Source organism: Artibeus jamaicensis, unplaced genomic scaffold (genome assembly GCF_021234435.1).
Source record: "Artibeus jamaicensis isolate MK-2021 breed Jamaican fruit bat unplaced genomic scaffold, CSHL_Jam_final contig_519, whole genome shotgun sequence".
NCBI classification, from domain to species: Eukaryota; Metazoa; Chordata; class Mammalia; order Chiroptera; family Phyllostomidae; genus Artibeus; species Artibeus jamaicensis.
In genome coordinates, this window is record NW_026521871.1 from 17155773 (window position 1) to 17181384 (window position 25612).

Consider the following 25612-nt stretch of genomic DNA (forward strand, 5'->3'; position numbering starts at 1 on the left):
CTTCCGGCTGCGTTACCGAAGCGCTTTGGGCCCGCGGCGTGCTAGAGCCGGAAGAGTCTGCGCTGCCTGCGGGTAATGGGCGTCGGAGGGGAGCAGCTGGGTGTGGAACCCTTGGGAGGGAGGGGCGACTCTCATCTTGATATTCGGGCTAGTGCCAGGCTGGACTTCAGCCTGGTGTCGTGGCGTCCTTTTCGCTCCTTCTCCCGGGCTTTTACCCTCTCCCGGGATTCTTGTGAAGTGGGCCCTGGAGCGGAGGGGAGGTGGGGGTGTGCCGAGACTAGGTTATCAGTTCAGCCTGCGTCACCGATTGGGCCTCTGTCAATGGGCAGGGTAGGTCCGTTTACGGGCTTCAGCCTCCTTATTTAGAAGCAGGTTTCATTCACAGTGATTGTGAATTCTTTAAGGGCAGGAATTGACTATTAATTAGTGCTAGACACTATCACTTGTCCCGGTTACAGAACAAAGGACAGTGTAGGTGCTGGGTGCCCACTTAAGTGTTTTAGGTCGCAAAACCTTTGAAAATATAGTGAGAGCTTTTGATCCCCACTTCCCACCTCTTCAACCCTACCCATACTCGTACTGGAAATTGGCTTACTATTTCAAATATTTCACAGATCTGTCCTGATGCCCAACCATGGATCTCAGAGCCTGGCTGGTAATAGGCACTCAGATACTTGTATTCGGTAGATGTTCAACTTATCATTTATAAACACAGGAATCACTGTCTCCGCCACAGGAGAAAGATAGGTATCAGTAAGTTTTAGTCATGGGTCTGGCAGTATGCTGTTTTCACTTAAGTCTCCAACTCTAGAAGAGAGGTATTTAATTCCCATTTTGCAGATGAGGAAATTGAGGCACGAGAGAATAAACTTGTTATAGCTCATTCAACGTATGAATGGTGGGGGTGAGAATTCAAATCCATGTCTGAAGTTTGGAAGCCCCATGTTCTTAAGTGCTAGCTAAAAAAGACCAAGATGTGGAAATATATTTGAATGTGCTCTAGTAGCCTCTGTTGTCGAATTATTAACTATTGTAGTTATGAGTATTATTAACATAAATGATCCCAAAACAAATATTGAGTGCTGTGGAAATCCTCTTATTTTTCTTTCTCCTTTTCTCCCGTTGTGTCTATATTGCTTATTTAATGATATTATTTTACATCTGTGCCCATATTTTTCAGTCCTTTCGGATGAATACTGATTCAGGTGCCCTGACTGAGTATGGCTGCATCAGTTGTGTTGCCTTGTTCTTCTAGCCCTCCAAAGCAGATGTTTTTATTTATCGTTGAAATATGAAGTGATAATGTTTAAGATTTTTTTTTCTTTTCTGTATTGCTTTTGAAGGGACTATATCAAGGATTTTGGAAGCACTGCCAACATGTCTGACATTCAAGAAGCCACTAACCAACTTCTGGATATGAACCTTCATGAGAACCAGAGGTCTCTACAAGTGACAGAAAGTGACCCCGGAAGTGAGTCTGAGCACTTTCAAGTCACTATTGGAGCCACTGTACCTACTGGTTTTGAGCAAACAGCTGCAGATGAAGTGAGAGAAAAATTGAGGTCATCATGCAAAATCAGCAAAGACCGGGGCAAGATATACTTTGATATTTCCGTGGAAAGTCTGGCTCAGGTTTGAATGAAGCAATATTTAAAATAATTTTCTAAATAGGTCATGTTGTGAATATTTTCTGTTGCATTTTCTGTTGGATACTGCTTTGAAAGTTTGACTGGTAGGTTTGCCATATTTTTAGAAGTGATCCTTATATTTCCTGAGGATGAATTCACCAGAAGAATTCTGTGTAATTTATGAAGAAGTGCTGGTATCTGCTACACATCTTTGAATTTATTTACTTCAGCTCTAGCTGAAGTTTAGACTTGGAGAGTGAGGCATAAACAAGGTTTCTTTAAAAAAATCTGTATCAAGAAATACTTGCTCAAAAGTAATTACAAATCACGTAGAAGGTGAGCCATGAAAGTCAGCAAACTGTCATCCCACTAGAATAAAAACCTAAGCTATATCTCATTATCAACATGTTGTTGTTAAGCAACATGAGGACAGGGGTTGTCTTGTTTGTTTATTGATTGATGGATTGATGTCTCCCAAGCTCTTAATGTGTAACATATAGTAGATACCAAAAATGTGGGATGAATTGGTATGCAAGTATTTTCCGTCCAGTGTTTTAGTAAGTAAACTCTGTACTTTTGTGAAGATAGACATTGTTATTAGGCTTAGTAATGAGTAATATGCCCAGGACTGTTCAGCTGGTAATCATAAAGCTGGAGCTCAAACCCTATTCTCTTAACCACTGCACTGTGCAGTGTACCCCAGAGAGCCATGAGGGAAATACGATAAAGCCTTACTTGACTATCTTTGTTTTTCCCTTCTCCCCCAAACCTGTGTTACCCGCATAACACACCAAGCTTGTATCTTTCCACCTGTCTTCCTTCCTTTTACCTAGAGGAATAGAAACTGGTAGATAACCAAAAAGATGGGAAACTGGGGATATGGAGAAAAATTTTTAATACAAATTATAGGTACAGTAGCCTACCCCCACCCATGGAGATATGTTCCAGGACCTCCAGGTTGGTGCCTGAAACTGAAGGTAGTACTGAGCCCTATGTAAACCGTTTTGTCTATACATACATACCTATGATAAAGTTTAATTTATGAATTAGATCATTTCATGGGTATAAGATTAATTTTTTTTAAAGATTTTACTTATTTATTTTTAGAAAGGGGGGAAGGGAGGGAGAAATAGAGGGAGAGAGACATCGATGTGAGAGAGAAACATTGATCCGTTGCCTCTTGAACGCACCCTGAGCAGAGACCAAAATTGCAACCCAGGTATGTGCCCTGACCAGGAATGGAACCAGCGACCTTTCGATTCATTGGACGATGCCCAACCCATTGAGCCACACTGGTCAGGGTGAAGATTGATTTTTGTCATATATCTTAGCAGCCTCAGCACACAGTTTTTTTCTTTCCTAATTAAGTCATCAACTTTCAGCTTTTTACTTTAAGGAAGCACTTGACAGCTTCTCTTTGGCATATCCAAATTGCCAGGATTACCACTTGCACTTTAGGGCCCATCTTAAGTGAAATAATGATTACTTAAACACAAGCACTGTGATACCATGACATGGCTACTAAGTGACTGATGGGTGGGTAGCATATACAGCATGGATATGCTAAACAAAGGGATGACTCATTGTCCCAGATAGGATGGCAGGAGGTTTCATCAAGCTGCTCAGAATAGCCTACAGTTTAAAACTTAAGAATTCTTTATTTCTTTCATGTAACATTTTCAGGCAGTTGTCCACCATTTGTAACTAAAACCACAGATAAGGGACTATCTAGCCAGGTGGTTCAGTTGGTTGGACTGTCATCCCTTATATCAATAGGATATGGGTATGATTCCCACTCAGGGCACATACCTGGGTTGCAGGTTCAATCCTGGGTTGGTACACATACATGAGGCAACCTATCTGTGTTTCTCTCACATCAGTGTTTCCTTTCCTCTCTCTCCATCTCTAAAAATTCAATAAAATCATATCCCAGGTAAGAATTAAAAAGGAGGGGGGCTGCCATATTAGCTGCTTTATTTTTATTTATTTTAAGGTTTATTTTATTCTCATGCAAGAGAGAAGGAAGGGAGGGAGAGAAAGAAACATCAATGTGAGAGAAACACAGTTCAGCCGACTTCTGCACGTGTCCCAGCAGGGAATTGGGCATGTAGCCTGGGCATGTGCCCTGATGGGGAATTGAACTGGCAACCTTTTGCTTATGGGATGTCGCTTCAAACAACTGAGCCACACCAGCCAGGACCACATTAGCTGCTTTAAAGTCTTTGGACCTAGCCCTGGCCAGATGGCTGGCTCAGTTGGAGCATCGTCCCATATATCAAAAGGTTGTGGGTTCCATCCCTAAACAGGACACATACCTAGGTTGTAGGTTTGAATTGGGGCATGTACAGGAGGCAGTTGATCAATGAATGTTTCTCTCTCTCTCCTTTCCTTCCTCTCTAGAATCAATAAAGCATAGCCTTGCATGAGGATTTAAAAACAATGCATTTTTTAAGTCTTCTATGTAATTTTTATATTTAAATGTCAGTAGTTTGTGTGATTCCAATGCATTCTCAGAAATTTGTTTCTAACATTTTTTTCCCTTACCAGGTTCATTGTCTGAGATCAGTTGATAATTTATTTGTGGTTGTTCACGAGTTTAAAGATTACCAGTTCAAAGAAACAAAGGTGAGCTATCCCAACCAAACATAGTAGCTGATTTTCAGCCATCATTTCCAAAGAAATGATTTCTACTTTTTACATTCTGTCTGTCATTTAGCATTACTGCTGCTTTTACAATACAGAATACTGGTAGACATTTACAATAATATCTAGAGATTTGTTGACAGTCAACTTTTTTAAAGTTGTTTTTAAAAATCAGTATTGCAGAGGGTACAGAGTGGGTAGAATGGGTGGAGGGTGCCAAAAGGTACAAACTTCCAAGTATAAAAATAAGTCAGTCATGAGGATGCAACATAAAGCATGGCAGCTGTAGTTAATATTATTGTGTGGCATATTTGCAAATGGCTAAGAGGATAGATCTTAAAAGTTCTCATTACATGAAAAAAAAAATTTGTTACTATATATGGTGACAAGTGTTAACTAGACATACTGTGGTGATCGTTTCACAATGTACACAGATACTGAATCACTGTAGTGTACACCTGAAACTAAAATATTATATCAGTTATAACTTATTTTTTAAAGATGAAAGAATAATAAAATTCTTTATCATTAAAATTCATTATTGATTTAAAATATTGAAATCATCAAAAATTGAAATCAATTTTTCCATCAAAAATTGGAATCAATATTGAAAACATCAAAATTTATAAGAAAACAGATTGACTTTCTTATAAAAGGTACATACCTTTGATTAGCTTTGCTTATATATATAGGTTCAGAATAGAATTGCTTCCTCACTGTGAACCAAAGAGCAAGTGACAGTTTATATCACCTACAAATAACACTTTCCTCACCATTCTGCTTTTGCCTGTTTTTTTTCTCTAACTTCATTTTTTGAAATAAAGCCAAAGAAATATCTAAATAATTCCTTCAGTTGTTAGGACAACAGCTTTGTCTCCAACTTGTATTTAGCATCTGATTCGTAAAGATTGAGATGCTGCCTGAGCTAAAGGTTGAAAATAGATCTCAGTAAGGCTTTAGTGTTTTTCCACATTGCTTTTTGGTCAGATTTCCAGAATCAAATGCTTGGAAACTTTTTTTGGTTAGTTTCATTGCCTATATGGGAAATAACCTGTTTTTAAAAACTGTGTTATGCTGCTTAATTCTTTCATTTTTATTTATTGCAAAAGGTTGTTTTCCAAAACATTACTCAAAAGCCAATCAAAGTGGTATGAACCCACAGCCTAGAAAAAATAAAACCAGACCTAAAAGAATTCAGACTGAAAATAGATTAAAATTTTAATAACCAAAAATGTAACTTTCAAGCCCTGGCTGGTATAGCTCAGTGGATTGAGTGCGGGCCTGCGAACCAGACAATCGCGGTTTGATTCCCAGTCAGGGCACATACCGGGGTTGCAGGCGGGTTCCCTGCAGGCCAGTTGCCAGCAGGGGATGCATGAAAGGCAATCATACATTGATGTTTCTCTCCCTCTCTCCCTCCCTTCCCCTCTAAAGATAAATAAATAAAGTATTTTTTAAAAAAATGTAACTTTCAATACTAGTATAACCCTTTAGACTTCTGATAGTCATGGCCAACTGAATTATATCTGTGAAACTAGTAAATAATAAGCATGTACTGAAAATTTTTGCTGCTAAGTATTTCAAAATTTTAATACCCATGACTAAATATTAACAAGCATTTTAAAAACTATAAGGTGTTTTTTTTTTTAATTTTTAAATTCTTGGCTCTGACTGGTAGCTCCATTGGGTAGAGCAGCATTTCAGTACACCAAGGTTGTGGGTTTGATCCCCAGTAAGGGCCTATACAAGAAGCAACCAGTGAATGCATAAATAAATGGAACAACAAAAATCAGTGTCTCTCTCTCTCCCCCCCTTCCTCTCTCTAAAATCAATACATAAAAATTTTTTTCAAATTAAATTATTGCCTCTAACTTAGGGCATTATTAATATTCTCTTCAATTCCTACATTTTTTCACGTTAGAATTTGTATTATTTTGGTGTTTTGGATCTGTAATTAGAGGTAAATTTGATATTATGGAACAGTTCTGTGTGAGCCAGCTTTTTAGTGTTGCTTCGTGAGTAAATACAAAAGAGGTCACTGATGAAATCCCAAAAGAAGAGCAGCAAGTGTTTAGATGGATTTGCAGATGTGTGCATGAACAACTTCTTTTGTATGTCACCATGAAAAATTGCTAATCTCTTCGCTTTGTGGACTTAAATTGTAACATGCTCCAGTAAAACCTTGCTTTTGAACATTTGCTTCTAACATTTATCCTGTTGACTATCTATTTTAGTCTTTGTAGCATTATAATTTCTCCTATCTTATTAAAAGTCTATTAGCTCCCATAGCTAATGGGTATTTTAAGCATTTTAATGGGTATTGTTTAATAGGTATCATCTGAATACTTAAGTATCAAAACCTTAAGTATTCAGATGATATCATGAGTTTATAGCCTATTTTAAAAAATATTTTACTTATTAATTTTTAGAGAGGGGAAGAAAGAGAAAAAGAGAGGGAAGGAAACATCAGTGTGTGGTTGCCTCTTGAGCACACCCTACTAGGAACCTGGCCTGCAACCCAGGCATGTGTTCCAACTGGGAATCGAACCATCGACACTTTAGTTTGCAAGCTGGCCCTCAATCCACTGCGCCACACCACCCAGAGCTTATAGCCTATTTTTTAAAGGCTAGCGTCTGTGACTTATTTTTCTTTGAGCTCTGCAAACTCCCTTTTCTTCTGGTGGCTCACCTCATCTTTCTACTTTTCTATCTCTGCCTTGAGCCTTCATTTTTACAAAGGTCTGTCCTTACTACATTTTTTGATGCCATGTCATTGTGTTTGATCATAGCTTTCAGCTGCTCTTTGGCATTGTCTTTCTGGTCAGTTTTTGGGCTTGGGGGGATATTTTGGGTCTATTCGTTTTTCTGTTCCTTTCCTCCTTTTTCCTTTTTTATATTTCTATAAATTATGTGCTAATAACTTTTCATAATTGCTCATCTTTGAACAAGGGAGTTCCTCTTGGACCTGCTATTAAGAGGAGGTTCTCCTGACAGAAGCCAAGAACTATTGAGGCCAGCAAGAAAGCCCTCTGGTTCACTGTGAAGTTCCTTCTGACAAAGGGCTGTGGATGAATGAGTTCTTTTCTTCTTCCTTCTTTTTAAAAAATAGCTTTACTGAGATATAATTTCTATTCCATTAAGTAAGTTCTTTTAACCATTACTTCTCGCTAGCCTGAAGAGATCAGCAGCTTCAGGGTTATTTACTCTGTAGAGTATTCTCTCCAATTCCACCTCACCAGTGGGCTGTTTCCAGCAAATATAACTTACCTGTGAGATTCCTTGTTCAGCCTCCTTTTCTCTCCCCTGCTTCTTCTTGGTACAAATGAAGTCCAGTGTACGTACTTCTTCCTTACTGTTTCCAAAGAAGAGTTTATTTGCTACTACATTGCAGACTGCTCTACCCTTTATTTGAGGTCAGTAGGCATTCTGTCTTCCTGTACTTGTTTGACATTCACTGTACTTGGGAATTCTTATGTTAGAATTCTCATGTCATGGTTCAAGGTTATAAATACCATGTAGATTCTATTAAAATAGAGCTGGTATTTTGTTGTTTTTATCTTTTAGAATGGTTTCCTAAGAAAGAACGGGGCTATACCAGCATTATTCTACCATGGCAACCCTAGATGCCCTTTTGGGGGAAGTTATTTGTAAATAGAATTGCATTTGCCAAACCTAAATTTGCCATTATCTTATTAGGATTCAAGTAGTATCAAAACCTTTACTCACTTCCATTTTCAAGTCTCAGTTTCACTAGCCAGCACTGATTTTGTTTTGCTTTGATCTTCAGTAACATGTACTATCTATCAGCACTCTACAATAGAACTTCCTAATGGAAATATTCTGTGTCTGTGCTGTCCCCCACTGTAGCCTCTGGCTACCAGTGAGTGAAATGTGACTATTGTGACTGATAAACTGAATTTTAATTTTAAATCATTTAAATATCAATAGCTACATGGAGCTGCTGGCTGCTGAATTGGACAGCATGGCTCTGTACCACCCATTTTAACATTTAATCACGTTATCCAACATCTGTTTGTTAAGAACTTTTGTGTGCCAGGTACTTTTCTAAGCATGTAGCTTATAGCAATGGTCAAGACAGGTAAGGTCATTCCCAGTTACCTTCTGGGAGGAGCCTTGTTAGTGAACAATGCATGAACTTAGTAACTTTAGATAACGCTAAGTTCTGTGAAGAAAATAAAATAGGAAGAGAATGACTTGAGAGGACTACTGTAAGTAAAGCAGGTCTCTCAGAGGATATTCCTTTTAAATTGCTATTAAATGAGGGAGCTAGCAGTGCAAAGAGACCACGTGAACCGAGTATATTCTAAGCAGAGGAAGTGAGGGAGAAAATGATCCTAAAGTGACGTGTGAGAAGTAGGCAGGAGTCAGATTATGTTGGGCTTTTTAAGGAATTTACATTTTTTTAGGTGCTATGGGAAGCTATTGATGGGCTCTAAGCAAGGAAGGGGCTTGATCAGATTTATTTTTTAAAAAGATGGCTCTAGATACTATTTAGAAATTGTATAGATACATTTAAAACTGATAACGGGGGTTTTTTCTTTTAAAAAAATAGGTAAGCCCTTTCTGGTGTGGCTCAGTGGATTGAGCACTGGTCTGCAAACCAAAGGGTCTCCAGTTCAATTCTCAGTCAGGGCACATGCCCAGGTTGCAGGCCAGATCCCCAGTTGGGGGGCGCATGAGAGGCAACTGATCAGTGTATCTCTCACACACTGATGTTTCTCTCTCCCTCCCTTCCCCTCTCTCTGAAAGTAAATAAATAAAATCTTTTTAAAAAATAGCCAATATATTATTGACTCTTGTTTTGCACCTCTACCATTCTCAAAATAACAATGTCATCTGTAGACAAGTAAGAGTTTATTTTTTTCAATAAAGTGGTGAGAAGTGAATGGATTTCATTCTCCATCTCTTACAGGAAGAAGTCCTAAAGGATTTCGAAGAATTGGCTGGGAAGCTTTCATGGTCAGACCCTTTAAAAGTATGGAAAATTAACACCAATTTCAAGAAGAAAAAAACAAAACACAAAAAGATAAATCAGAATTCAAGTAAAGAGAAGATTGATAATGGACAAGGAGACAAAAGAGATGAGAAAGATGTTAAAAAAGAGTTCACTAACAATGCCTTGGATTCACATATTTTAGACTACTATGAAAAGCCAGCCATCAAAGAAGAGGTATCAACATTAGTAGGTGATGATTTGGCATCTGGCAAAGATGAGACTTATGAGAGCTCAAAAGAAGAAACTTGTCTTGAAGTGCTGAAGTTTAGAGTCACATGCAACAGGGCAGGAGAGAAACACTGCTTTTCCTCTAATGAAGCCGCAAGAGATTTTGGGGGTGCTGTTCAAGATTACTTTAAATGGAAGGCTGACATGACCAACTTTGATGTGGAGGTAAGTACAGGCTCTGATTTTGATGATTCAAGAAGGCTGTCGTAGATTTATAGAATTTTTAGACTAACTTAGTCTTACAGATAATTAAACTGAGGCCACAGAGCTACATTTTAAGTATTTGATGCAATAAACTTAAATAGATGGGAACTATTAAGACTTGAGTTTTCTAATTTCTACTTTAGTACTTTTTACAACATTACATGGACTTGCAGATTATAAAATTCAACCAGACTTAAAACAATTTTTTTTGTTTTTGTGTGTCTTGATTGTAGAGGTTTGCTACTGAAAGAAAGTGGAGTACTTTTTTTTTTTTTTTTGACAGAAAGAGAGTTTATTTGGGTGGAACTGACATGTGCCTGGGAACAAGATATCAGATGTTCCCCAGAATACATTTTTAAAACAAACCTTGACCTCCTAAAATCAGGACATCATTGCTAATACTAACCCTAGAGCCAGCTCTCCTCTTTCTTAAATTCTGCTAGATTTTAGCATCCTTAGTGTCAGTTATATACTGCACAGGTAATTCATATGTGGACCACACTAAGTTGTCTTTAAATCTCTGACAGCTTAAAAGGCCCCTAGCAGCTGATGTTTTTACCAAGAAGTCATTTTCTGTTGCTTTTGGGACACTTGTATCTGGGGCAAGTCACTTACTCTCTCTGTAAGTTTTTCTTTTATTGCATATCAAATCAGAGGAACAATTCTCATTCCTTTTTATCTCACAACTGCTGTTATGGAAATGAATACGCTAACTAGAACAGTAATGTCTAAAAGTTACCAAGGGGGTTCAGATACTGTAGCCAGACTACCTGGGTTCAGATCTAGTTTTATGAGGCTTATTACTCTGGGCAAGTAACAGAAATCTTTGTGCCTCAATTTCCTCATCTATAAAAGAGGGTAGTAATACCTAGCTCAGATGGTGTGAATCTGAAATGAGGTAATGCATGTAGGGTGTGTAGAACACTGACTTCCATGTAGCTAGATAAGTGGCACCTGCTGTTGCTAAGGTCCTGATGAGGAAATTTAAGTAGAAGATTGGAGAACAGCTTTTTTCTACTTTCTTTATTTGAATAGTTTCTATTTAATTATATTAGAAAAAACTATAACTAGGACATAAAACATTTCACAGATATTGAGTCAAGTTTTTTTTTAATTAAGAAAATAATAGGTGATAAAGCAAATGTATAAACAAAAGTTAAAATTTTAAAAAATGTGTATTAAACCGATAGACATTCAAAATATGTTTACATTATAAAAATATGGGGAAAATATGGTTATGGCTAACCTACCAACACTGTGAATGAAAAGAAGAAAATAAATGTTAAATTTTAAAAATAGTATATATTATGTGATTTCATTTATGTGAAGTTCAAAACAAGATAAAACTAATATAAGGTAGAAGTGGTGAGATTTATAATTATTGGGAGGGGCAAAAGGGAGCCTTCTGGTGTGCTAGAAATATTGTATATCTTTATCTGGGGGCAGTAACAGTGTATATAGGTAAAAATTCACTGCACTAAGATTTGTGTAGTTTAGTGTATGTACAGTATACCTCCATAATAAAGTTAAAAACAACAAAGGCTGAAATTTTAAAATCCTGGTAATAAGTGCAGTTTGTACAATTCTAAAACATTTTATTCTGTCTTGTTTTATTTCAGGTGCTTTTGAATATCCATGATAATGAAATCATTGTAGGCATTGCATTGACAGAAGAGAGTCTCCACCGAAGAAATATTACACATTTTGGACCTACAACCCTTAGATCTACTCTTGCCTATGGGATGCTCAGGTAAGACAGTGGGTTTGCCATCTAGATTAAAATGGTAACTTGGTTTCAAGTTTCCCTCCAAAACACTTTAATTTCTTGTGAGGTACTGTGTTGGAATTTGGTGGGTAAAGAATAGGGTAAAAAGCTGATAATGATCTGTTCTTTTCCCTTGTATCCAGTGTTGATTCGTTGTGATCCTGAAAATATCACTTAATTATTGTCTCAGTTTCATTGATTTTAAAATGGGAATGATAGTTTTCATCTACCTCTTGAATGGGGTTGCCACATTTCTATTTAGAAAGAATATACTATATATTGGGAAGTAGAGCAAATTTTACTTTGTTTTCATTTCTGTCAGTGAAGCAGATGAAAGCAGAGATTTTTAAAGAAATGTCTAATGTATAGATGAACACAGAGAACTTTTACTTGTATTTTTAAGTTTTATAATCACTGCAACCGAGGAACCATCCTGGAATTTTCTACTTTTTCAAATGCAAGATCTAGCTTGCTTTCTCCTTTTCCCTTTTATATTGGGTACTTCTTTCTACCACTCAGACAAGTTGTCTTCTCTTGGTTTTTTTCTGGAGACTTAAAGGATTATTACAGAGGAGTAATTGCAGAAACATATGCAAAACACTTGCTATATACACCATCACTGTCAGCATATCCTGGGAGTCCTCTTCTAATAGCGCAGCCATGGAATCACAGTTCAACACTGTTAGAACCTATCGATTTGATGACAATAATAGATAACTGGGGCCATTAGATTAAGGAAAAGTTTATAGTCTTCATTCAACAAACATTTATTATCTACTGCCAAGCATTGTGGTGGAGGAGCCAGGGATGTGAATAATTATTTAGGGTCCACCGTTATAAACCTAAGTAAGCTAATTTAAGATTTTGAAAAAAGTGATAATTGTGTGGGAAAGGGGTTTATTAGAAAAGCACTGAGAAATCCTCAGAGAATCCACAGAAAACTGAAAGCCATGTGTGAGGAAGGATAGAAACCAGATCTTAGAAAACTACCTTTTAAACCTAGATAGTCACTTTTGTCTCTCCTGGGAGTTTGTGGGCTCTTTTCTCTGCTCATGTGTGCAAATGGCTGCTCTCATCTAAATTTACATATTTCCAATTTCAGATGACCAGCTTCATATTGCCTAGGGCTTCTAGCTCTTTATTCCCAATTCTTAGAAGAAAGAATCTGATTGACAAAGTCTTGGTCAAGTGTTCTCCCAGACCATGACAGCAATGACTGGGAGTATAGGGTTGCTTACTGCCAACAGGGTTGTCAGGGATTCTGTTGCCATTTATTGAGGGACAGGAACAAGGAGGTAGAGCTAAACAGGTATTACAGTAAGAATTCAGTGTTATCCCCAAGAATCTCAAGTCTTTACAACATGTAAGGTAGTAAATTCCATAATACTCATAGAATGAGAAAAGATTATCAGGACAAAAGGAGAAACTTAATGACCTGAGGAGGGGGTGCTTCATAGAGGGGTAACATTTAAGCCACTAACAGTGATGTTTCTAATCCTGAGTCTGTCACCTATTAGTTTTGTGTCTGTGGACAGGTTTTGCATCAGCTTATCTGTAAAATGAGAATAACAGTGACCTACCTCATAGGGTTAAATGAGATGATGCATGCAAAGAGTTAAATCCATGCCTGGCAAATACAGCAGGTCTTCCAATGACATTATTTCTTGTAGCTTTGATGAGGTGCCAGAGATGCTGTAAAAACTTAACTCTTGTTTATATCCACTAGCCTGAGGTAAAATTGGTTCCATTATATGTCTTTTTACTTAAGTGAGGAATTACTAAACTAAGTACTCACGGTAAAGCAAGTATTTTTACAGCAAGGTCACTATCTTTAAAATTCATAAGGAAAGGAATACTGGATATCTAATTGCCAGACAACTTCCATTAATACATATTCTACTTGAAATATGTTTGAATTTTTTAATGTAACAACACGTTTGTATGAAAAACTAAAAATGTGTTTTCTAAAGGCATGATCTTAAAAGATCTAGAAGCTAAAGTCCATCTGGAATGAAGTGGGATTTTATATAATAATAAAAGGGTACTTTTAATTATAGGTAATGCCTTTTTTTTAACTGCTAGGATATAGAGTCAACATGTAATTATAAATTGATTTTTAAAATGAATATTGATTGGTGTCTCTTCATCCTAATATAACAGGTCCTTGATCTTACAGCTTCAGAAATAGTCACTGTGGAAGCCCAGGCTATTGGTTGAAGTCTCTTCACATAGGCTGTTTTCTTTTCTCTAGGCTCTGTGCGCCTCAACCTACTGATATAATAGTTGATCCAATGTGTGGAACAGGGGCAATACCAATAGAGGTAATAACTTTTCTTTAGCTTTTAATAAGCAGATGTTACATCCAGAATGTCCTAGAATTAATGGGCATGTTAGATATAATGAAACACCAAGATTGGGTCAATGGACCCAAAGTTTTGAAAGAATTACTCTGGTAAATTTGGAACTGTTTGTGTCCAGGATGTAACCACTTATTACAAAAGCCAAGAACTTGATAGATTGTAAATTATATTTATTCGGTGGATTACATAGAAGGCTGAGAATTACAAACTGGAGAGTCCCTTTTCTATGATGGACAAGCAGATAGACTTGAATGGAAAAGATAATTGAAGGCACAAGCATAAACTGGAGGAAGGCATTTCATCTTTATAAAGTCATTTGGTTCTTAATCTATTTAGGTTCTTAGAGTAAGTATAGTTGTAAAAAGGGAAAGCCTATGGACAGTATTTTTTTTTTCAAGAACTCTAAAAGGTTACATACCAAATGTTTGTAAGTAGTTTTTATTTTTTTAATTTTTAAAATTTTCATGTATTTTTTCCATAACCACTTAGCCCCATTATACCTCTCCCCCACACACACAGAATCACCATGCTGTTGTCCATGTCCATGAGTATTTTTCCCTTTTTGCTTGATCCCTCCACCCCCTTAACCCATCCACCACATAACTGCCATCCTCCTTTCTGTGAGTCTATCTCTGTTTTGCTTGTTAGTTCAGTTTGGTCATTAGATTCCACATATGAGTGAGATCATGTGGTATTTGTCTTTCTCTGACTGGCTAACTTCACTTAGCATAATGTTCTTCTCCAGGTCCATCTGTGCTGTCACAAAGGGTAAAATTTTCTTCATTTTTAAGTAATGTTCCAGTGTGTAAATGTCCCACAGTTGTTTTATCCACTCATCTACTGATGGACACTATATCTTGGCAATTGTAAATAATGCTGCAGTGAACATAGGAGTGCTTATGTTCTTTCAAATTCGTATTTTGGGTTCCTTCAGATATATTCCCAGAAATGGTATTGTTGTGTCAAAAGACAGGTCCATTTTTAATTTTTTGAGGTATCTCCATACTGCTTTACACAGTGGCTACCCAGTCTGCATTCCCACCAACAGTATAGTTCCCCTTTCTCCACATTCTTGCCAGCACTTGTTTGTTGATTTGATGATGATAGCCATTCTGACAGGATTGAGGTGATATCTCACTATGATTTTTAGTTGCATTTCTCTGATGATTAGTGACATTGACCATCTTTTCATATGTCTACTGGCCATCTGTATGTCCTCTTTGGAGAAGTGTCTAATCAGCACCTTTGCCCATTTTTAATTGGATTGTTTGGTTTTTTGGTGATGGGTTTTGTAAGTTCTTTATAAATTTTGATATTAACCCCTTATCAGATGTATCAGCAAATACGTTCTCCCAGTCCTTGGGTTGTCTTTTCATTTTGTTGATGGCTTCCTTTGCTGTGTAGAAGCTTTTTAGTTTTATGTAAGCAACCTATAGATTCAACACAATTCCTATCGAGATTCCAGTGACGAATTTCATAGAACTAGAACAAGTATTTAAAAAATTTACATGGAAGCACAAAAGGCCCTGCATAGCAACAGCAATCCTGAGAAAGAAGAACAAAGTTGGAGGAATCACACTACCTAATATCAAACTGTACTATAAGGCCTTAGTACTCAAAACAGCATGGTACTGACATAAAAACAGACACGTAGATAAATGGAACAGAATAAGAGAGCCCAGAAATAAACCCACACCTTTATAGCCAGTTAATATTTGGCAGAGGAAGCAAGCACATACAATGGGCTAACGATGGTTTTATTCAATAAATGGTGTTAGGAAAACTGGACAGGTGCAGAAAAATTAAACTAGACCATCTGCTTATACTATACACAGAATAAATTCAAAATGGGTTAAAGACTTAACTATTACCCCTGGCTGGTGTAGCTCAGTGGATTGAGCATGGGCCTGCGAACCAAAGGGTCACCAGTTTGATTCCCAGTCAGGGCATATACCTGAGTTGCAGGCCAGGTTCCCAGTAGGGGGCATGAGAGAGGCAACCACACACTGATGTTTCTCTCCCTTTTTCTCCTTCCCTTCCCCTCTCTCTAAAAATAAATAAATAAAGTCTTTAAAAAAAAGACTTAACTGTTAGACCCGAAACCATAAAAATTGCAGAAGAAAACATAGGCAATAAAATCTCAGACATTGCCCATAGCAATATTTTATCTTGATATATCTCCTCTGGCAAGAGAAACAAAAGAAATATTAAATGTGACTACATCAAACGTTCTTAACTACTTTTTAAAATTACTGTGACATTGAGAGGACTCAAATACTTCTTAAAGCAAAGGAAGGAATGGAAAGGCATTTTCTAAGTGGAGAACATCTAATGAGAGTTTCCTTGAATCCATATCATCTATACTTTTATAAATAATTGAAAAGAGGGCACTTCCAGTAAAATTGCTTCAATTTGTGAAACACAGTAAGTTGTTACATATAGTACACTGAAACCAATGAGAGATACCATAGATCAGCAATTTCAACCAGTGTGCTGCAAGAATTTTTAAAACATGCAGTGCCTGACTGTTTAGTCAGGGGCACTGACCTCTTTTTCCCTTAGATTATCAAATTTTAAAAATTACAACAGTCAATACAATAATAGCTGTCTGGTGTGAATACCCTGTCTTGAACCACAAATATATAGGTTATATAAGAGTTGCATCTTATTGGCCACATCGCATAACAAGGTTATATCTGATTTGTTAATTCTTGGTACCAGAATTCCTTATATACAAGTATGTATGTACCCGAGGTTTATTTTTTATTTTTATTTATTGATTTTAGAAAGAGAGGAAGGGAGACAGAGAGAAAAATATCAATTTGTTGTTCTACTTATTTATGCATTCATTGGTTGATTCTTGTCTGAGCCCTGACTGGAGGATCAAATCCACAACTTTGGGACATCAGCACAATACACTAACTAACTAACTATCAGGTAGCTACCTGGCCAGGGCTAGGCACTTGGTTTTTTTTTAGTCACTTTGGAGCAAAAAGGGTAGGTAATTACTATTATTATTATTTGTAAATCAATGAAAATTATACCTATTTTTGTCAGGTTGGCAAAAATTTATAGTTTTTGGTGCGCCACAGAATTTTACAAATTAGTTTATGTGTGCCATGAGATGGAAAAGGTGGAAAATCACTGCCACAGATTCTTTGAGTGGACAGAAATTGGATAGATAAGCAAGTCCAAAACAACTTACAAAGGGAAAAATAATCCAGAGTGCAATTAGAAGATGACATCTGTCATCTAGGAGTTAAAATCCCAGAAGGAGTCCTGACTGGTGTGGCTCAGTGAGTTGGGTGTCATCCTGCAAACTGAAAGGTTTCTGGTTTTATTCCTGGTTGGGACACATGCCTGGGTTGTGGGCCACACCCCCAGGAGGGGGTGTATGAGTGGCAACCGATTCATGTTTCTCCCACACATCAATGTTTCCCTTCTTCTCCCTCTCCTTCCCTCCTTTCCTCTCTTTCTAAAAATAAATAAATAAATAAAATCTTTAAAAGTTTTTTAAATATTAAATAAATCCCAGAAGGAAATCATAGTAGTCTAGGTGACTGCTGCTTTCTGCTCATGTCAGAGAAGTTTACGCTGGCTAAAGAAACTGACATAGTAAAAATGCAGTCGTTGTCAAGAATAATTCTGGGAACAAAGCAGAGTGTTTTTTCTTCAGCATTAAGTTATAATGTATTAATGAAATAGCGTGGAAGGTCACTACATGTCAAACAATATACAACAGAACTAAAAGTCCAGAGAAGGCCTCTACCCCACCAAATAAAAGATAAAAAGAAAAATTTGAGGCATTTCCATGTAAGGGTAGACACGAGGATATAAATATAAAAACTTAAATGTATTTGATTAAAATGAATGAAATTATCAGTGGAATTGACAAGGCATATATATAGATTTATTCACCAAAGTATAAAATACTTGATATACCATCCTCCCCTTAAAACTTGGAAGTATTACAAAACCCATCTCTAATTTTAGAGACTGAAAAGCTAAATGGTTTTGAAGGGGAAAAAAAGAATGTTGGGGAAGTAGAATCACACGAGAGGCTTTCATCTGGGACTCTTCCACATCACCTGTACATCACCCTTCTACCTCACCCTCAAGTACTTGGGCAAAAGAAAAAGCTGCAAAGCACTGCGTTCATGGATGAGGGTGTGTTACTGTTTACAGAGGAAGAGGTGTTTGTTACTCATCCCTGAACAGAGCACAGAACTTTCTCTGCCTTCATGTCAGAAACCTGTTAATTTGCATACAACATTGTTCAGGCCTTAGTATGTCACTTAATTCAAAAAATGATATGTAACACCTTGGTATTTATATTCTGCTGACATGTTTTTCACTTAAACTTACAAAATCTTTTCAGGGTTATGGTAGTTATTTAAAAGCCTATACAATGGAGATTATATTTTATTTTGAAATTCTCAAATATTCCAATATGTCAGATTATGTAAAATCCCATAATCACAAAAAAATATATAGGTTGGTCATTTTGATTTGGTTGTTTTTTCTTATTCTCCTTTGTTTTGAGAATATGTTTATTAAAGCTCCGAGGACAGTGAAATAAAGAAGGGGTTAGAGTGGAAGAAGCAACAGGAGAGAGCTTAGACAGTGTTCTCCTTTGGCTCCCTAGAAATATTATAGAAAGAATTGAGCCACAATGGGGCTGCTGTTAGCTCATTGATAAGTCAGAGAAATGGGAACCGTGGAGACAGGTTCAGGGCATAAGGCCAGGACAAGCTGCCACTTCCCATTGCTCCCCTGGTTGCAAGTCTGTGGAGACTATTAAGAATTTAGGAGAGAAGAGTAAAGATGCACCCAGAGGGACGGAAGGCATGGATGTGCTCCTGAGAGAGCCCACCAATTTGGTTGTGTTTTCAAACTACATTTGCATTTAAGGTCTGTAATATGTATTATGTGCCAGGTACTGTGGGGTGAGAGATTGAATAAAATACCAAACCTGAGTTCCCAGATTCATTAAGAGTCACACAGTGTAGAAATAATTAAAAAGAAAAAGTGCAGTGACAGATACACAAAGTACTTTAGGGAGGGGCAAATGAGGCAGCTTGGAGAGCTGGGGTTCATGTCACAGAGCTAGGTCTTGAAAGATGAGTAAGAATTCAGTAAGCAGAAAGAAGGGCATTTTAAACAGGTGTAATAGCAAAGTTGACAACATATAGTATCTTGCCACTTTAGAAAAGCATTGGACTTGTTTATTGATAATCAATTGAAGTGGTTTTTTTCTTTAATCATGTTTTTACAGTTTGCTACTTTTGTTTCAATATATACTCTTGTCTTGTAGGGGGCTACTGAATGGTCTAATTGTTTTCATATTGCTGGTGATAATAATCCATTGGCTGTGAATAGAGCAACAAACAACATCTCATCTTTACTGACCAAGAACCAAATTAAAGGGTAAAATTTTGAAAGTTTCTGTAGCATCTCTTAGATGTAGATACTGACTTTATGATTAATACCCACAGTGCACTGTGACATTTAACCAAAATGACCATGTCAAGACTCCATTTAAATTTTTAAAGACTGAAAATGATTTATAGTTTTAAAATATTTTTAACTCTGATTTCACTGCCCTAATGCACTACTTTTATTTCTGTCTTCCTTTTTCTTTTTTACCCCACATAATGGAAGAATATTATATAGTCTATTTTTAATGACTACATAATATTCCATTCTATAGAAATATTATAGTTTATTTAGCCTTTCCTTTATTAATTGGCACTTAAAAAAAAAAATCTGAGTTGTGACCTGGCTGGAGTGGCTCAGTAGATTAAGGGCTGGCCTGTGAAGCAAAAAGTCACCACTTCAGTTCCTAGTCAGGGCACATGCCTGTGTAGCCAGCCGAGGCCCCAGTTGGGGGTGTGCAAGAGGCAACCCCATCAGTGTATGTCTCGCACATCGATGTTTCTCTCCCTCTCTTTCTCCCTCCCTTCCCTTCTAAAAATAAATAAATAAATATTTTTTTTAAAGTTAAAAAAATAATAAATAAATCTGAGTTGTAAGAGACCTGAAAGCCATCCATTCCATGGTTCCTAAGTATCCTAAAAGAGACCTAACCATTGTCTTTCCAGCATGTGTAAACCCTTCTAATGACTCATCTCTGATGGCTTTGATTCCCTCTTTGCACAGCTAGTAATATTTCTTAGTGAACTGAATCTCTCCCTGAACTGCCTACAGATTTTTTTTCTCCTCCCACCTGGATCCATGAAAAAAATTTTGTGTCACACGATGATTGACATCAGGTATTTGAAGGGCTACCAAAACTCCCCCTTCCTCCCTCACCCCTCCAAATCCTCTCTTCTCCAAGCAAAATATTCCAAGTCTTTTAAATGTATCTTTTTGATATCTGTGCATTAGAATTCCATTAGCCTCTGGGAAATTTTGTTTTTCATCTGAAATATATGTTATAGTATTATGCCTTAGCCCACTATAATTATATTTGAGGATACCATCTGTGCCAGCCTTTCACCATTCTTTCAGAGTCTCACCTGTCTCTGGAAAGAACTGGTTGAACTGTCACTTAGTCTACAACTTCTTACCAGAGGCCTCATCACAAAATTGTTTCTCTGGTTTCCAGCGCTGGTGTCCTTCATTTCCTTATAAAGCAGCAGAAGTAGGTAGTCATCAGCAGATCTGTCAGGTCTTACAGCTGCTTCACATCCTGAGTACGTAGCCCAGGAAGTCATTATATCCCGTGATTGGCCTTAACAGAACTAGAAACACCTGCCTTCATAACCCTTCATGTTAGGTTTATATTTGTAAGATCTTAAAAATATATTTTCATTTATTAGTTATACATGGTATACTTGTTACTATTTTATGTCTGTGTGTGTGTGTTTTAATTGATTTTAGAGGGAGAGAAACATTGGTTTTTGTTTTTCCACTTATTTATGCATTCACTGGTAGATTCTGATATGTGCCCTCACTGGGGGATCTAACATGTAACTGTGGTGTATAGTGATGATGCTCTAACCAAATGACCTACCCAGCCAGGGCCTTATGTCTGTATATTGGTTATCCTCTTTGCTAATTTTGTTTTTTCCTTTTGATTAGAATTGCCAATGCTTTGTGTTGTTTTCATATACTACTTGTTTTGTGGTTTTACACTCCATGCCTTTCATTTTCATTCCTGTCTCCTATTGAGGTTTTAACATTTATCTAAAACCTTTAGTTATATGCTGTAAATATCTTTTTAATAAAAGTTTTTATTAGAGCTGACTTTTATGCAGAGTACTCCTGTTGACCATATTCTACAGATTCTGGTAATTCTCTATTTTAGTTTTCTGCATTACTAGTTGTAGACTTGGCTCTCTAATCAGTTGTTTAGGATAGTGCTTTTCAACCTTTTATGTGCCTATGAATCACCTGGGATCCTATTAACATACAGATACTGATTCATGAGGTTTAGAATGGGATCTAGGAGTCTGTATTTCCTAGCAGGCTGGGTAATGTTGATGCTGCTGGTCTGTGGCCCAACCTTGAGTAGCAAGGATAGTTTTTTTGATATTTTATATTTTATTATCATGAATTTTTATGGTGTATTTTATTTCACGTGAGATTTTCTTGAGAGTTAGTACATGACCAGGCTATTTTTGAAACCCGATAGACATTTTAAAAACATCATTTTTCTATTTTCTGAGTATTTTCTTCTTTTTCAGACCCTTTTGGGCATCTTCACTTTTTGTCTGTTCAACCTGTCCTATTTATATCAATCTTACCTAGCTTTTAATATTTTCGGCGTATGTTATCTTGTTGCAGTTATCGGTGCTTGTGATTGTAAAGCTCTATTTTCATTATCGGTGCTTTTCCACAGTATGTCGTGATTGCCTTCACTGCATTTTTTTCTTAAATTCTTTATCAAATATTAACAGTATAACTTAATTTTAGCTCATAATCTTCGATTTGCCTTTAATTCTTAATTTGTTTATTATTGCCTGTTGTGTTTTATTAAACCAGTAGTGTTGCCTTAATGGGATTTAAATCATGTTTTTATTATTTTCTCTTGCCATCTATTTAATTTTTTTGCTTCTTGTTTATTGATGATACATATATTTGTTTTTAATCTTAAAAGTACCTCTGTATTTACTAATTTTACATATCTATGTTTTTAGGTATGTTATCACTACATAGATTTACCAAATTTTATCCTTCAGATGTGTCTCATCTTTTCCTCTTTAACATTGTTTTCAGTGTCCTTTTCATGTTTTACATCATCAATTATATAATTTACTCAACAGTTTTCAAAATTGTCTATTGCAGATGTGTTGTAGTCTTGTTTTTCTCCTTAATCCTTTTTCTTAAATCATAAATGAAGCAGATATCTTTTGAAAGTCAGTTCTAACAACTTAAAAAATATTTTGTCATTCTTATAGATTTGGTCATTAATCTTTATAATCTTTTACTTTCTGCATTCTACTTTTATAATTTGATTCTTGATATTATCAATATCAATATTTTAGTAGCATTTTTAACTTTATGTCAGTGTCTTCAGAAAAAAAATTTTTTAATTTCCCTTAAGAATATGTTAAAGCATCTTTCCTTTGACCTCACAGCAAACTGTCCTGGGGCTTGCCCATAGATGCTATTCAGTGGGATATCTGCAATCTGCCACTGAGAACTGGCTCTGTGGATATTATTGTAACAGACATGCCATTTGGAAAAAGGTAAGACTTAAGTTTTTTTAAAAATGGGTTTTACCTTTGCTTGTTATACTAGTACCCACATGTCTTCTAAACCTGTTTTGAGTTTATGTCAGAAGTCTTTCATTCCTTTTAGCAGGCTGTCAGCAGAGCAGTTTTTAAGAATTATAACAAGATGATAGATTCATCCATTTTTTTTTCTTCTTAAAACTGAGGAGTATATTAACTACATTTTAATCCTGACCATCACAGGAGGTTCATCCACTTCTAGTGCATCATTGAATTATGACACTTCATACAGAAAGGTTGAGGAAAAACTTGGTTTCTTTCTCAGTATAAATGATTTTTTTACTGATTTGGTTTCTATAATTTGACTGTTCATTAAGAGGGTAGTTTGTATACTTAAAGTTGTTAAAGTTTTTTTTCTCTGATTAATCCAATTCAAAATTCTATATAATTTATTTAAGTCTGATCACTGATTTCAGTGACATATAATGGCAAAGATATGGCTTCTAAACAGCAACTGTTCTTCAGACCTCAGGATTTTCTTATTGCAATGAATTTTTTATAATTTGTCACATAATCCTACGCATATTTTGCAACAGTGTTTGATTCAGTGGACCTTCTTTTATAGGATGGGATCCAAGAAAAGAAACTGGAACCTTTACCCAGCTTGCCTCTCGGAGATGAGCCGTGTCTGTAGACCAAGGACAGGCCGAGCTGCACTACTTACTCAGGACAAGAAATGCTTTACCAAGGTGCTGTACAGTAACTCAAAAACTCAGCCTGTGGCATATTTATGATCTATATTAAGTAGACCTGGGGATACTGGTTTCAGCAGGATTGTGCTCCTTTTGCTCAGTATTTCTTATTAGCAACTAAGACCCCTGGTTGGTCTAGAAGCAGGTAGGTCATAGAAGCTAATTACTTTTATGCCTTTTGTGTACACACAGGCATTATCTGGAATGGGACATGTATGGCAGAAGGTGCATACAGTCTGGGTGAACATAGGTGGTCTTCATGCTGCAGTTTACCTTCTGAAACGTACACCTCAAGCTTTTGTTCATCCTTCAAAACAAGATGGAGGAAGAGGAACTCCTTGGTAATACAAAAATGAAGATGATTAATAGTATTTATGCTTCCTGACACCGGAAATGCCAGCATGAATTTACTTTGAGAGAAAAATAATATTAACAAAAGTACAGCGTGCACTTTTTAAATTGGTGTGCACTGTTTAAATTGGTCTAAAGTTCTTTACCCTGGTTAGCAAAAGGTAGGAATGTAACATCGTGGAATTGAGTCTTGTGAGAGAACTTTTCTTTGGAACTGTTATGAAGAGGTAGCTGGGCAATTGGTACTTTCCTTAAAAAGCTTTAAAGATGCTAAGCCTACTAAAATGCTCTGGGATCTGGATTTAGAACATTTTATTTTCAGGCTTTATATCAGTTCCTATTTTTCATTGTAGCCACCCTGGCCTAATAGAAAGGCAGAGAACATAATTGTAGCATCTTAGGCAACCCAGATATTGCCTGTGTAGCTTTGCTATTTAGTTGTTCACGTTCTCTTTACCTCAGCCTTAAAAAATGAAGCATTATTACATGTTGTGAAATAGTGATTGCCTCATGACAAGATGAAGTCTCACAAGACCTATGGGAAAGTTTACCATCTGCCTTAATAATTAAAATACGCATCTGTTAATTCAGGTTAAAACATAGAATAGAGGACTAGGATTTAGCAAAGGAATTACAAAAATACATTTTTATTTGTAAATAGCAGCAAATACACTGACAGAGGAAGTATGGGACCAACAAGTAAAATTTAAAGAAATTGTATTTTCCTTTCCATACACAAAAGTGGTATTGCTTTTCAAAGTCAAACATAAGTCTGTCAATATTTTTGGTTTCTTAGAAGGACCGATGTATCTTTGAATTAAAAACTTTTAAGTTCTTGATTTTCTCTTGGGTCACTATCCATATTTAGATGTTTTTCTAGTTGCAGAAAGGCCCTTTTGAGATAGTGGAAAATAAAATGACCTCAACACAGTATTAAGTCCTTGTGAAAAACGGTGTTTCCCTGGAACACAGTACTTGGGGTTTTATGTGGAGTTCTTTAAAGTGTTGAGTTTATTTTATAGTTTCTGGCTGCACTGAGCTTGGATTTTCAGTGTCATATTAGGTAATATAATAGTACTACTCATATTATCTTTTGATGTCTCACATTTAGAATAAAAGGACATAATACTTCTTTGAAAGAATCAAGTTCACATTAGCATAGCCAACATTCCTACTCTGGTTTTCTGATATACTACCTCATACTTGAGAATGAGTGTTTTATATCCTAGCCTGGAGTTTTTACCATCATCAGAATGTAGCTTGTATTTTGGGTTCAACATAAAACAACTTTTCACCTAACAAAAAAACCCATTTAAACTTCCAAATGTTAGTGTAGTTCACAGAAACGGGAACTATAAGGGCCATATCCATTTACACACACCACCATTTAGCAAGTGCTCAGTATAGTTAGTACCTTCCAGAGTGGATTTTTAGTATTTGATGAACAAATGAATATTTCTGCATATTGGCTTAGTTTTTAAGTATAACAAAAATTTGTGCCTGGTCCATCATAGCTGTAATCTTAAACACTACTGTAAAAACATGACCAGATTTAAGGTAATGTAAATATGTAGAGAGCATTATCTGCAAGTTTGAAGTCTTTTCTCCCTAATATTGTTTTGTAATCTGGTGACAGGAACAGGAAATAGGTTATCAGGAGGGGCTGGGATTGAGTTATTTATGACACTGCCACGTAACTCATTCTGTGACCTTGGTTGTTTACCTTTCAAGTGGGCCTCCTACACTATAGGAATGTGAAAAGATGGGAAGGTAATCTTAATAATCTGAACACAAAATGAGTCAATTATGATCCAGACATTCTGTTACTGGGAGAGTCAACAACATAAACATTGAGACAGATTTTATAAACTAAGTGAAAGGAAGATGATTATCTCCTAGAGACTAACAACATACTAGGGAAATAACACTTCTTTTAAAATGGCAGTTACGACTTTCCGGAAACTGCCAAGATTGCAGATTCTAGCA

General features: G+C 36.4%; 1 protein-coding gene across 1 annotated transcript; it reads left to right on the forward strand.

Moving 5' to 3' along the window:
* Window positions 1–23704, forward strand: THUMPD3 (THUMP domain containing 3). Its single transcript, XM_037134662.2, has 10 exons — window positions 1–72; window positions 1344–1632; window positions 4176–4253; window positions 9205–9681; window positions 11340–11470; window positions 13737–13806; window positions 19160–19272; window positions 22428–22538; window positions 23149–23272; window positions 23468–23704. Exons 2-10 carry the CDS (start codon window positions 1378–1380, stop codon window positions 23618–23620), a joined length of 1512 nt encoding a protein of 503 aa, XP_036990557.2. The 5' UTR covers window positions 1–72; window positions 1344–1377; the 3' UTR covers window positions 23621–23704.
* Window positions 23705–25612: the final 1908 nt, after the last annotated feature.

What these genes read in the sequence shown, in the direction of transcription:
- THUMPD3 (XM_037134662.2), top strand. Translation starts at nt 1,378, where the DNA reads ATGTCTGACATTCAAGAAGCCACTAACCAACTTCTGGATATGAACCTT. An exon ending in ACCAAGAACCAAATTAAAGG is followed by an intron (nt 19,273 to 22,427) that starts GTAAAATTTTGA and finishes TTGACCTCACAG; the next exon opens with CAAACTGTCCTGGGGCTTGC. An exon ending in ACAAGAAATGCTTTACCAAG is followed by an intron (nt 23,273 to 23,467) that starts GTGCTGTACAGT and finishes GTGTACACACAG; the next exon opens with GCATTATCTGGAATGGGACA.